The sequence below is a fragment of the Labrus bergylta genome, chromosome 22 (assembly GCF_963930695.1).
Source record: "Labrus bergylta chromosome 22, fLabBer1.1, whole genome shotgun sequence".
Lineage (NCBI taxonomy): Eukaryota > Metazoa > Chordata > Actinopteri > Labriformes > Labridae > Labrus > Labrus bergylta.
In genome coordinates this window covers 2,161,608-2,172,884 of record NC_089216.1, presented here as the reverse complement: position 1 = coordinate 2,172,884, position 11,277 = coordinate 2,161,608, and the positions used below count along the sequence as shown (strand labels likewise).

At 44.1% G+C, this 11,277-nt stretch overlaps 1 protein-coding gene across 1 annotated transcript; it reads right to left on the bottom strand.

Annotated features, from left to right (window-relative positions):
• Positions 1-8,614: 8,614 nt before the first annotated feature.
• Positions 8,615-11,271, bottom strand: LOC136177469 (protein canopy homolog 3-like). Its single transcript, XM_065950797.1, has 4 exons — positions 11,184-11,271; positions 10,671-10,793; positions 10,217-10,334; positions 8,615-9,562 (listed from the first exon to the last, which is right to left on the bottom strand). The coding sequence occupies exons 2-4, from the start codon at positions 10,788-10,790 to the stop codon at positions 9,255-9,257; spliced, it is 546 nt and encodes a 181-aa protein (XP_065806869.1). The 5' UTR covers positions 10,791-10,793; positions 11,184-11,271; the 3' UTR covers positions 8,615-9,254.
• Between the last annotated feature and the right edge of the window lie 6 nt (positions 11,272-11,277).

Sequence of the window (11,277 nt, the reverse complement as noted above, 5' to 3'; positions counted from 1 at the left end):
GGTAGAGAGACAGAGACAGAGACAGAGAGAGACAGAGAGAGAGAGAGAGAGAGAGACAGAGAGAGAGAGAGAGACAGAGAGTGAGAGACAGATAGAGAGACAGAGAGAGAGAGAGAGAGAGAGACAGAGAGAGAGACAGAGAGAGAGAGAGAGAGACAGGTAGAGAGACAGAGACAGAGACAGAGAGAGACAGAGAGAGAGAGAGAGAGAGAGACAGAGAGAGAGAGAGAGACAGAGAGTGAGAGACAGATAGAGAGACAGAGAGAGAGAGAGAGAGAGACAGAGACAGAGAGAGAGAGAGACAGAGAGAGAGACAGAGACAGAGACAGAGAGAGACAGAGAGAGAGACAGAGAGAGACAGAGAGAGAGACAGAGAGAGAGAGAGAGAGAGAGAGAGAGAGAGAGACAGAGACAGAGAGAGACAGAGAGAGAGACAGAGACAGAGACAGAGAGAGACAGAGAGAGAGACAGAGAGAGAGAGAGAGAGAGAGAGACAGAGAGAGAGAGAGAGAGAGAGACAGAGAGAGAGAGAGAGACAGAGAGTGAGAGACAGATAGAGAGACAGAGAGAGACAGAGAGAGACAGAGAGAGAGACAGAGAGAGACAGAGAGAGAGACAGAGAGAGAGAGAGAGAGAGAGACAGAGAGAGACAGAGAGAGAGACAGAGAGAGAGACAGAGAGAGAGAGAGAGAGAGAGACAGAGAGAGACAGAGAGAGAGAGAGAGAGAGAGAGACAGAGAGAGAGAGAGAGAGAGACGGATGAACACCGACACCGATGTAAACTCAGACAACAGGATGTGAATCCCACCAGACAAAATGTCAGAGCAACTATTTCTGTCAGATACGATTCTGGGGGTGGGAACGTGTCTGTGTTTGTGTGTTTGTGTGTGTGGCCATATGGTATCATGGGAGTATTACCAGAAAACCACAACCCCCACACACACACACACACACACACACACACACACACACACACACACACACACACACACACACACACACACACACACACACACACACACACACTGAGAGACAGGGCAATGACAAACTGGACTCTTCAGACTGAAACCAAATTAGAAACAGTTTTTTTTTTCTAAATGGACTGAGAGGATCTTGGCAGGCGGGATGAACCTCTTACTAACAAGAGAGAGATAAAAAAACAAAACAGATAAAGAGAGGGGTAAAAAGAGAGAGAGAACGTGAGAAGGAAAAGGGAATGGGTGGATGGAGGAATTAAAATAACTTAAAAAAAAGAAAAGAGGAAGAGTTTGAAATGGATCCTTTGGGACCGAGTGTGTGTGTGCTTGTTGTTGTAGCTGGGCGGTCTTGGATTCCTCGTTGACCTTTTGGAAGATAGCAGCTGCTCGTCTCTTACAGTTTTGGTTTGTTTTGTGGTTTCGATCTCCGCCATGTGAAAAGCAGATGGAGGGAGACGGACAGAGAGAGAGCGAGCGACAGAAGACTCATCGACCCCTCTGGAAGGAAAGACACTGAGAGGAGAAAGCCGCAAATGGCTCGACTGAGCTGAGAGAAACGGGATCTGGCAAATATTTATTTTTTTGTTCCACCGAGTGTTTCATCCCAATAAAAGCGTCCACTTCGACTGAGGAAGAAAGACGACTGTGTGTCTGGCTGAGCTGCCAAGAAATAAAAAATGTCTGTGAATTTAGTTCAAAGTATACGAGATTTACCAGGAAGACTTTGGACAACAAACTTCTTGAACATGTCGAATTATTTAGGGTAGATTTTATCAACTGGCTAATATCATGGGTACAAAGTGGAGCCTCAAAGAGAACACTTACACCGATAGCAGCGTTTAGTGATCGAAACAATTAAACCCAAACTCTGCAAAACACAACTCAAAATGCAAATAGAGGTTTTTAAAATGTCCAATACTTTGATGCTTTTCACACGTTTTAAACTATAGAATCTCCTTCATTTTAATGATCTACAGCATCGAATAAGTACGGATGCTTTAAAGGAAGAAATGTGCGACTCTTTGATCCAGTAGATGTCGCCCTTGAGCACCACCATGAAACCAAAACAAACTGCCACGCCTCCATCCTGAAGCCTCCGCTCTCCTCCAGAGACGCACCTCCAAAACCTCTCTACTCACGTTCATATGGAGTGTAACACAAGCGGCGGAAAAAATTGTAATTTGCTCGAGCTGCATCACCTGTGTCCTGCATTGTTGTGTTAGCATGCTAATGTTAGCGCTCTTTAGTTAGCTCCTAGCTTCACATTGCATGTAAATTAACACAGAATGAGCGAGATCTAAAATGAGATTATGTGACATCCAAATAATCAGTGAGTATGTTCTTCTTCTCTCTACTTCTTGACAAAAACAGCTGTGACGACCCTGCTGGTTCCTGGTGCCGGTGGGTGTGGTCTGTGGGATCGGGGATTGAGAACACCTGGGCCCGGTGTTCTCAAACCTTTAAGAGCTTGCCTCACTTCCTGCCTTGGTGGGAGACGGGGAGACATCGGGAAGGAGACTGGGGAGAGAGGATATCCCCGATGCGCTGTACCTTTTGGTTTAATTCGCTGTTGTGCAAATAAATGTGCTTGTTGAAGTGTACTCCTTGTCTCCTCCAGTTTTTGTCACGGGTTTGTGAGCCGGCCGTGACACAGCTTTTATACACAAGGGGAGGAGCCGGCCGTCCCGTCCATGTAAACACGGCTCTGACAACAACACAGCCAGCGGGACTCGAGCTTCTCCCTCATTGTAGACAGTCAGGACTCAGAGACACATTTACACAGGACAGACTTTATGATATAATCACACATTCTAACTTTAAAGATTGCAGCATAGCACCCTGTCGGTGACATCACAGTCGCTGAACGCAAACAATGATGCAAAAATAGCAAACAGATCACCATGGGGAGGGAATGATGGATGGATGGGTGGGTGGTTATGGAGGGATGATTCAAAGAGATGGAGGGATGAAGTGATGAAGGAACGTGTGATACGCCGTCCTCGGGTCGTCTTTACTATCATTTCACAGCCTAAACGTGCAAAGGTCAGCTGTTATTAATGGCAGGCCCTGAGGAGTGTGTGTGTGTGTGTATGCAAATGTGTGTGAGACGGACAGACAGTGAGTGTGAAGGCTTGCATGTCACACCTTTCTGCTCTAAATGCCACGTAGCCTGCCATTAGTGTCGCTGCTGTTTCATCCCCACAGGGCTCGAGGCTCGGGGAGCGTCTGGATATTTGACCCGGCGCTCCCTTTACTGCTTCCACCGCCAAAATACAAAAACGATATTTTATATGTTTCTTGGTATTTTGATTTTGATTTATTTTGCTAAGTCGTGGCTTTTCTTTGTATTCTGGCTCGCTCAATCTGCCCAATTATTTTCCTGAGTTGGATTTTTGTGCGAAGATGTTTTTTGTGCATGTCTTAGACCTAGCGTTTTTTTCAACTTCTTCAGAAAGGTGCTGTTGACGTCACTGGCGCTCTTTTCCAAATGTATGACATTCCACGTCTTGTACCCACATCTTCTTTGCTCCGTGTCTGATCGGGTAAATAACTACGCAAACGCTTCATGGAAGTGCTCGCCATTGCAAAGCCAGCGCTTTGACGCCCGGAAGAAAACGCTAGGTGGACACAGACTTCATTTTACAATAACATCGATTCTACATTCAAGATTGAAGATATTAAGATTGCTTTAACACCGCAGGTCACACCTACACATTCACACACTGATGGTAGAGGCCGCAGGGTAAGAAGTAACTCATCCATTCATACGCACTCACACACTGATGGTAGAGGCTGCAGGGTAAGAAGTAACTCATCCATTCATACGCATTCACACGCTGATGGTAGAGGCCGCAGGGTAAGAAGTAACTCATCCATTCATACGCATTCACACACTGATGGTAGAGGCTGCAGGGTAAGAAGTAACTCATCCATTCATACGCATTCACACGCTGATGGTAGAGGCTGCTGGGTAAGAAGTAACTCATCCATTCATACGCATTCACACACTGATGGTAGAGGCTGCAGGTTAAGAAGTAACTCATCCATTCATACGCATTCACACACTGATGGTAGAGGCTGCTGGGTAAGAAGTAACTCATCCATTCATACGCATTCACACACTGATGGTAGAGGCTGCAGGTTAAGAAGTAACTCATCCATTCATACGCATTCACACACTGATGGTAGAGGCTGCAGGGTAAGAAGTAACTCAGTGTCTTGCACAAGGACACTTTGACATGTGACTGCAGGATTGAACCCCTGACCTTCGCGCAGAGACAGCCAACTCTACCACTGAGGCAAAGCCGCCCTCTCAGATGTGTTGTATCAGGACTAATCCGGGTCAGTCTGTGTGGACAGGCACAAATCTTCCACACAAAGTGGACTTCCTTCTTGGCATCAACTTGTTAAGTCCTGCACAAAAAACTGTCTCTGACTTTTTAAGTTGTTGATCCAACTTCCTGCTTTTTTATTTTGTATCTGCCCTCAGACTGCAAGGGAGCTGTCTTTGAATATATTCAGATTAAGTAAAGAACTACCCAGCGCAATGTGAAGCCAAGAGGTTGATTATTATTGAGTCTGAACCAGTTTAAACGGTTTACCCTGACACACTCTCTACTGGCTGATTTAACTGGTTTTCAGTCCAGCTGTCCAGGAGACTTCCTGTGAACGACTCGTGTGAAATCAGCTCTGCCACACTTCTTCTTCTGACACTAATTTCAATTAAATCCCCTTAACATAAAAAGCATTAAATGTCACCTTGTTCCGCTCTTTGGCTCTCCTCAAAAAGGACAACAAATGTGGCGTGAATGCAGAACCAATGCGCTGTAAATGCATGCAGCGTCGCTCGGCGCTCCGCTCCACCTCGTGTATTTTGGGCCGCGGCCGTGTCCCAGTTGTGTTCGGCACCTCGGTGTTTGGAGGCAGGTGAAGGGTGTCTGGTGACAAAATGCCTCGCGTGTAGCCTATTTTCCAGGGTTTTGACCTTCCCCTGAATGCACCGCTGTGAGGGGGAACGAAGATGAATTGGAGCGTCGAGGTTTGTCCACTCGGAGAAAAAGAGAGAAGACTAACTGGAGGATATCAACTGTTTCTCTTGCCCCGTTTTCTCTTCATCTTCTTCTCTCGTCTGGAAAAGAGTAATGGAGTGTTTGAGGTCAGCTCGAGGTGCTCAGAGAGCTTTTGGGATAAACAGCCGTGCAGATTGGCTGCTGTTTAACCTGCATGACAGGCAAAGCACAACAAACCACCGCCAAACAAAACAAGAGGAAAATGGATTACAGTGAAACTCAGGACCAGAGGAAGATTTCTGTTTGTTTTCAGGGTCATCAAGGGTCAGAGATCTCCTCTTCCTCCTCCAGACGGATCTCGTTCTTCTTCATTTAACTACCTTCACTCTCTTCTCCAACGTTTTCCTCGTTTCCTGCTCTCTTGTCGTCTCCTTCAGTTTTCTCCACTTTACTCGCGTCAAGTTCAGGTCACAGCAGAAGCGGGTAAAGGATGGCGTTACGCTGCCATCCTAGACGTCGAAAACAGTTTGAAAGTTTTCGACGTCGTTGTAGCAGATAGAAGTTTTGAAAAAACGCCGCACAAACACCAACGCAAACACACCACTGTGGTGCAGGATTCAGACGTTATGTCTGACAGTAAAAAACAGCAAAGTGCATGTCATCAACCCATTCTAAAAAACATTACATTCGTGAAAATAAAAAGAAACTAGTTGCAGCGATGGGGAACTTGAATCCCTCCCTCTGCTGCCAAAATCAGAGATGAAATGAAAACTTGTTTCTTTAAACTACAGTGAACCATGTGGTTAGATATCTTCTTTCAAAAAGACTTCTGTTAATAAAAATGCAAGAAGAATCAAAGCTGAGGGTCAGATATGTTAATACACTTTCCCATAATGCATCAGTTATTGTTCATCACAAAGCATGCTGGGTACGGTGACAGCTGCAGTCCTGATAGCTTGAAATGTTCTTTTCTACAGGAGCGTTAAACTTTAACGTCGTTGTAATGCACTAAACTCTGCACAGAAACAGGTCAGTAGTTACTGTTTCAGGGGACAGAAAATCATTTCAGAGGGCGTGTGGGACAAAGAGAAAGGTGAGCTTGTAGAGCACACACACACACACACACACACACACACACACACACACACACACACACACACAGAGGTGAGGCAGATAATACCAGATGAAGATTGAAATGGGAGGAAGAATCAATATTTCCATTCAAACGTCTGTTTCATTTTCTACAGATTAGAGGAGACTGTTTCTCTCTGGTCCATCACCGACCAGCGTCCTCAGCACGGTCATTGTGTGTGTGTGTGTGTGTGTGTGTGTGTGTGTGTGTGTGTGTGTGTGTGTGAGTGTGTGAGAGAGACACAGAAAGCAAAATGTCCTCACAAGGATGAGTAAAGAAGTAGATTTACAACATATGGGGCCACTGTAGAGTCTCCATATGTAACATACATTTATGTGTGCGCATGTGTGTGTGTGTGTGTGTGTGTGTGTGTGTGTGTGTGTGTGTGTGCATGCTTTTCACATTTGTCTTTTGTATTTTTCCATCTCCACTGTCCACAGTGTCCAAATAAACTGTCAACACTGGGATGGCTGATAAAGAGCGAGAGAGAGAGAGAGAGAGAGTGTGTGTGTGTGTGTGTGTGTGTGTGTGTGTGTGTGTGTGTGTGTGTGTGTGTGTGTGTGTGTGTGTGTGTGTGTGTGTGTGTCACAATATTTGTCCTGTGTTATTGGAGCTCTGAGGCCACAGAGTCTTCTATAAACACCCAGCTGTGAATTATTCAACAAATAAACACATCAAACACCTCTCACACACACACACACACACACACACACACACACACACACACACACACACACACACACCAAACGGCAAGAATCACAGTCTTCCTTCGTACAGAACTACCTGTGTGTACTTCATATTGATGGGATGCCCCCCGTTTTTAAAAAAGAGGAGGAAAGATGGAGAGAACAGGAGGAGCGATGCATCATGACATCAACTTGACTGATACACACACACACACACACACACACACACACACACACACACACACACACACACACTTCATTTAATTTTAAGTGGATTTGACTGCTGGTCAGTTCAGTGGAAGGTTAAACTCAACCTGCTGTTACATTAATGATACAGTGACATCTAGTGTTTGACTGAGGGACTGCAGGCCTCTGGTTTATGTGCGACTCAAACAGAGAGGGAAATTAAAACTTATTTATAACTCTTATTATAACTCTCTTTTAAATGTCACCCAACTTTATTTAAAATAACAATACATTTTGTTTAAAGGCAACTTTCAAAACACTCAAGATCACCTTACAAAACAAAGATAAAAAAAATGAACAAAGTCACAATAAATCGATTAAATTAACATTAAAAAATCATTATGAAGAGGATTTATTGTGAATAACAGTTCAAAAAGATGCATTTATGAGTCGTGCACATTAATTTTCACTCTTAAAAATGGAATTAGTTGATATTAAGTTTGTTCTCTGAGTCATTTTGTAACCTAAATGTCCTTTTTAATAAAGTTAAATACTACTTTCTACTTCTACCTGACTGTTTTAACACATTGGTGATAATGAGACTATCATCGATGTAAACAGTTGTGTTACCTCAGACAGGTGAAGAGCTTGATGGTCCAATCATCAGTCTTAATTGCCCCCTAGTTACGGTTGCTACGCGAGCTTCCCGCTCACCACATTAGCGTTAGATTTATCACGCAAAATATTTTTATTTTAAATGATTTAATATTATTTATATATTAATTTATTATTTATTTATATATTTAATTTATTATTTATTTATATATTTAATTTATTATTTATTTATATATTTAATTTATTATTTATTTATATATATATATTTTTTTTGTTATTTCAACAAGTTCCAGTGATGTTGGAAAGCCTCTCGACCAGAACTGCCCTATAATGCAGCGGTTTCCAAAGTGGGGGTTAGGACCACCTGGGGGGGTCGTAAGACACTGAGAGGGGGGTCACGAGATGCCTTCCAAAAAACAAATAAATACTGGAAATTATTTTAAATTTCATATTTTACCCATAAGTGGGAAAATACATACAAAAAAAAAAAGTTAGTTTGATTTAACTACAGCCGTGATCTAAGATTTTTGCTGAAATGAAAGTGATGTAAGAGAAATCCTTCAAATGTGAGTCCACGTAAATGCAACTGTGTGTGTTGATCCCTGCAAATATACTAATATGGACAGTGGGGGGGGTCCCCAGCAGTTATTTTGGGGGTCTCGAGCTGAACCCCTGGCATAATCCTCAATATTAAAGTTATTAAAAATCAACTGTAAGTCTAAAACTGTGCCGCCCTCTAGTGGCCGGAGAGTGCACTTGCAAATATAAAACTGTACAATGTATTTCTGATCATTTCTAATTTTTACAAGGAGAGTATGCTGTGAAGGAGCTCTTGTATGTTTTATTAGATAGGACAGCTGATGTGTTGGGAAGAGAGGGTGGGGGGACGACATGCAGACAGCCGCTGCGAGGAGGATTAACAAAAAAAAATCCTCAGTGTTGATTGTGAAATACGAAAAAAGTGTATTATTTGACTTTTCTCTGAGATGATCAGTAACGTGAGACGTGTTTTTTTTTAAACCAGCTTTTTATTCATCCTCGGATGAGGTCGGCTCATAGTTTCAAAAAAGCGTCTTGGATAGCTACAACACAGCCAGCTTTTTACTTCAGAATAAAAATCTGTAAAAACACACACGCACGCGTTTGAAACTTCATTTTCAGCTTGGGAGTCAACAAGCTCACACACACACACATACACACACACACACACGAACACACCTTAAATAGCAGCTTCTGTACAGCACACACGATCAGGAATGAAACAGTGAACACAAATCAAGAGGATTAAACACACGAACATAAATCAGTGACAACAAAAGAAAGTGTACCTCATGTTCCCACTCTTTAAAGGGGAGCGAGGACAGTGTGGATTCATCCAGCATCCGTTTAGTGACACAAACTACTTTGATTCTTTACAGCATTAAAAACTCGCAGGAGGAAAATCAATCATCAGTGTGAGTGGACGGATGGAATAACTGCTAAATGAAGACATGAAAGACTCTGAAATCAAAGAGTGGACAAAGAGAAACATTTAAAAACCGTGTAACAGCAGAAAATCTTACTGGGTGGATTGAACGTCCGTTTTTAAAGAAGCTGCAGATGATCTTACTAAGAGTTTAATTTCATTACAGAGAACTGATCCAGGACTCTACAGCTCCGTCTTCTGCCCGGTCAGAGGAACCCGAGGCTGGATCTCGTCCTCAGACGTGACCCCTCCTCCGTCCGTCTTCTCCACCGGAGCTTTGCTCTTTTTCTTCTTCTTCACCTTCTTCTCCTTCTTCTTCTTCATCGTCGTCGTCTTCTCGCCCTCGGAGCCGCCGTCTCCGCCCTCCTCTCCGTCCTCGCTCTTCCCCTTCGCCTTCTTCACTCCCTTCTTCTTTTTCTTCTTCTTCTTGTCCTCGGCGATGGCCGCCTGGTCGCCCTTCTTCAGCCTGGTCGAGTCCTCTTTCAGGCAGGCTGGAGAGGAAGAAAGAGAAAAGACATTTGTGAAAGGATGAAGAGAAGAAGGATGAAGTGGATTAAAGGTGACATCTCCTCTTCTTCAGTGTAAATAAGTGTCAGAGCTCCTCAGAACATGTGTGTGAAGTTTCTTGTTCTAAATCCACTCTGATCCTGTATTTGATCATGTCTATAAACCCCTCTATTTCAGCCCTGCTCAGAACAGGCTGTTTCTGTGTCTGTACCTTTAAATATGTAAATGAGCTGTGTCTGACCACGCCTCCTCTCTGGAAGGGCTTGGGTGTACTCGGTGCTTTCCTCGCTCCATGTCCTATTGTTTACGGTGAGAAGGCGGACTCAGAGGGCAGAACAAACACCTAGCTGTGGGAGTGTCACCCACCTGGGGGAGGGGCTACTGCCCTTTGTGATGTCATGAAGGGAACATCTCCAAACGGCCTGTTTGAGCACACATTTTCTGAAAACTGGAGCAGGCAGAAGACACAGAAAACTGACTTTTTTTCATGATTGGGGGGTTTGTAGACGGACTAGAGACACTTATTAGAGTTAGAGTGAGTGAGTGAGTGAGTGAGTGAGTGAGTGAGTGAGTGAGTGAGTGAGTGTGTGTGTGTGTGTGTGTGTGTGTGTGTGTGTGTGTGTGTGTGTGTGTGTTACCTGCGTCCTGTCCCTTGAGAACATGTTTCTCACACAGGTAAGTGGTCAGGTCCTCCTCCTGGCTGCCTTTGTACCAGTCCTCAATCACCTCCTCGTACTTCTCCACCAACACGTCACACTGAGACACACACACACACACACACACACACACACACACACACACACACACACACACACACACACACACTCAGGTCAGCTACACGCCTTATTGTGAATAACTCTTATCCTTCATCAAATCAAAACTGATGAGTCATCAAAACATTCACCCCCCGTACAGTGTGTGTCCATCCAGACATGAGCTAATCACACCTATTTGGTTTTTTGAACCAGGCTGTAAACATGTTCATCTCTGCTGTAAAAACAGGCTTTTTAGAATGGGTGTGAATGTGACTTCCTGTGCTTCTGCAGCCAGCCTCTAGTGGACACTCCAGGAACTGCAGGATGTTTTCTTCACCTGTTTCTTCAAGTCGGAGACCTCCGCTGAAGTCTCGTTCCACAGCTCGAAGGGGATGTCCATGACCACGTTCACGCCTTTGTTCACCAAACCATGAAGGGTGGAGAACGTCTCGGACATGCCCTGCACACACACACACACACACACACACACACACACACACAGAGAGAGACACACACACACACACACACACACACACACACACACACACACACACAACACACACAACACACACACAGAGAGAGAGAGAGACACACACAACACACACTTTAACTCGCACAGAATGTCTTCATGGTCCTGTATAGATCACTTCACAATTTATATTCTACATGTATACACCTCTTAGTTTATTATCTTATCTATTCACACACACACACACACACACACACACACACACACACACACACACACACACACACACACACACACACACACACACACACACACACACACACACACACACACACACACACACACACACACACACACACACACACACACACACACACTGACCTTGGCAAAGCGGTTACTTCCACTTCTCTCTTTGTGCAGGTTGTACTCTAACAGCCTCTGACACACATTTTCTACAACCTCGATGAATCTCAGG

What these genes read in the sequence shown, in the direction of transcription:
- LOC136177469 (XM_065950797.1), bottom strand. Translation starts at nt 10,790, where the DNA reads ATGTCCGAGACGTTCTCCACCCTTCATGGTTTGGTGAACAAAGGCGTG. An exon ending in TCTCCGACTTGAAGAAACAG is followed by an intron (nt 10,335 to 10,670) that starts GTGAAGAAAACA and finishes TGTGTGTCTCAG; the next exon opens with TGTGACGTGTTGGTGGAGAA. An exon ending in TCTCAAGGGACAGGACGCAG is followed by an intron (nt 9,563 to 10,216) that starts GTAACACACACA and finishes CTTCCTCTCCAG; the next exon opens with CCTGCCTGAAAGAGGACTCG.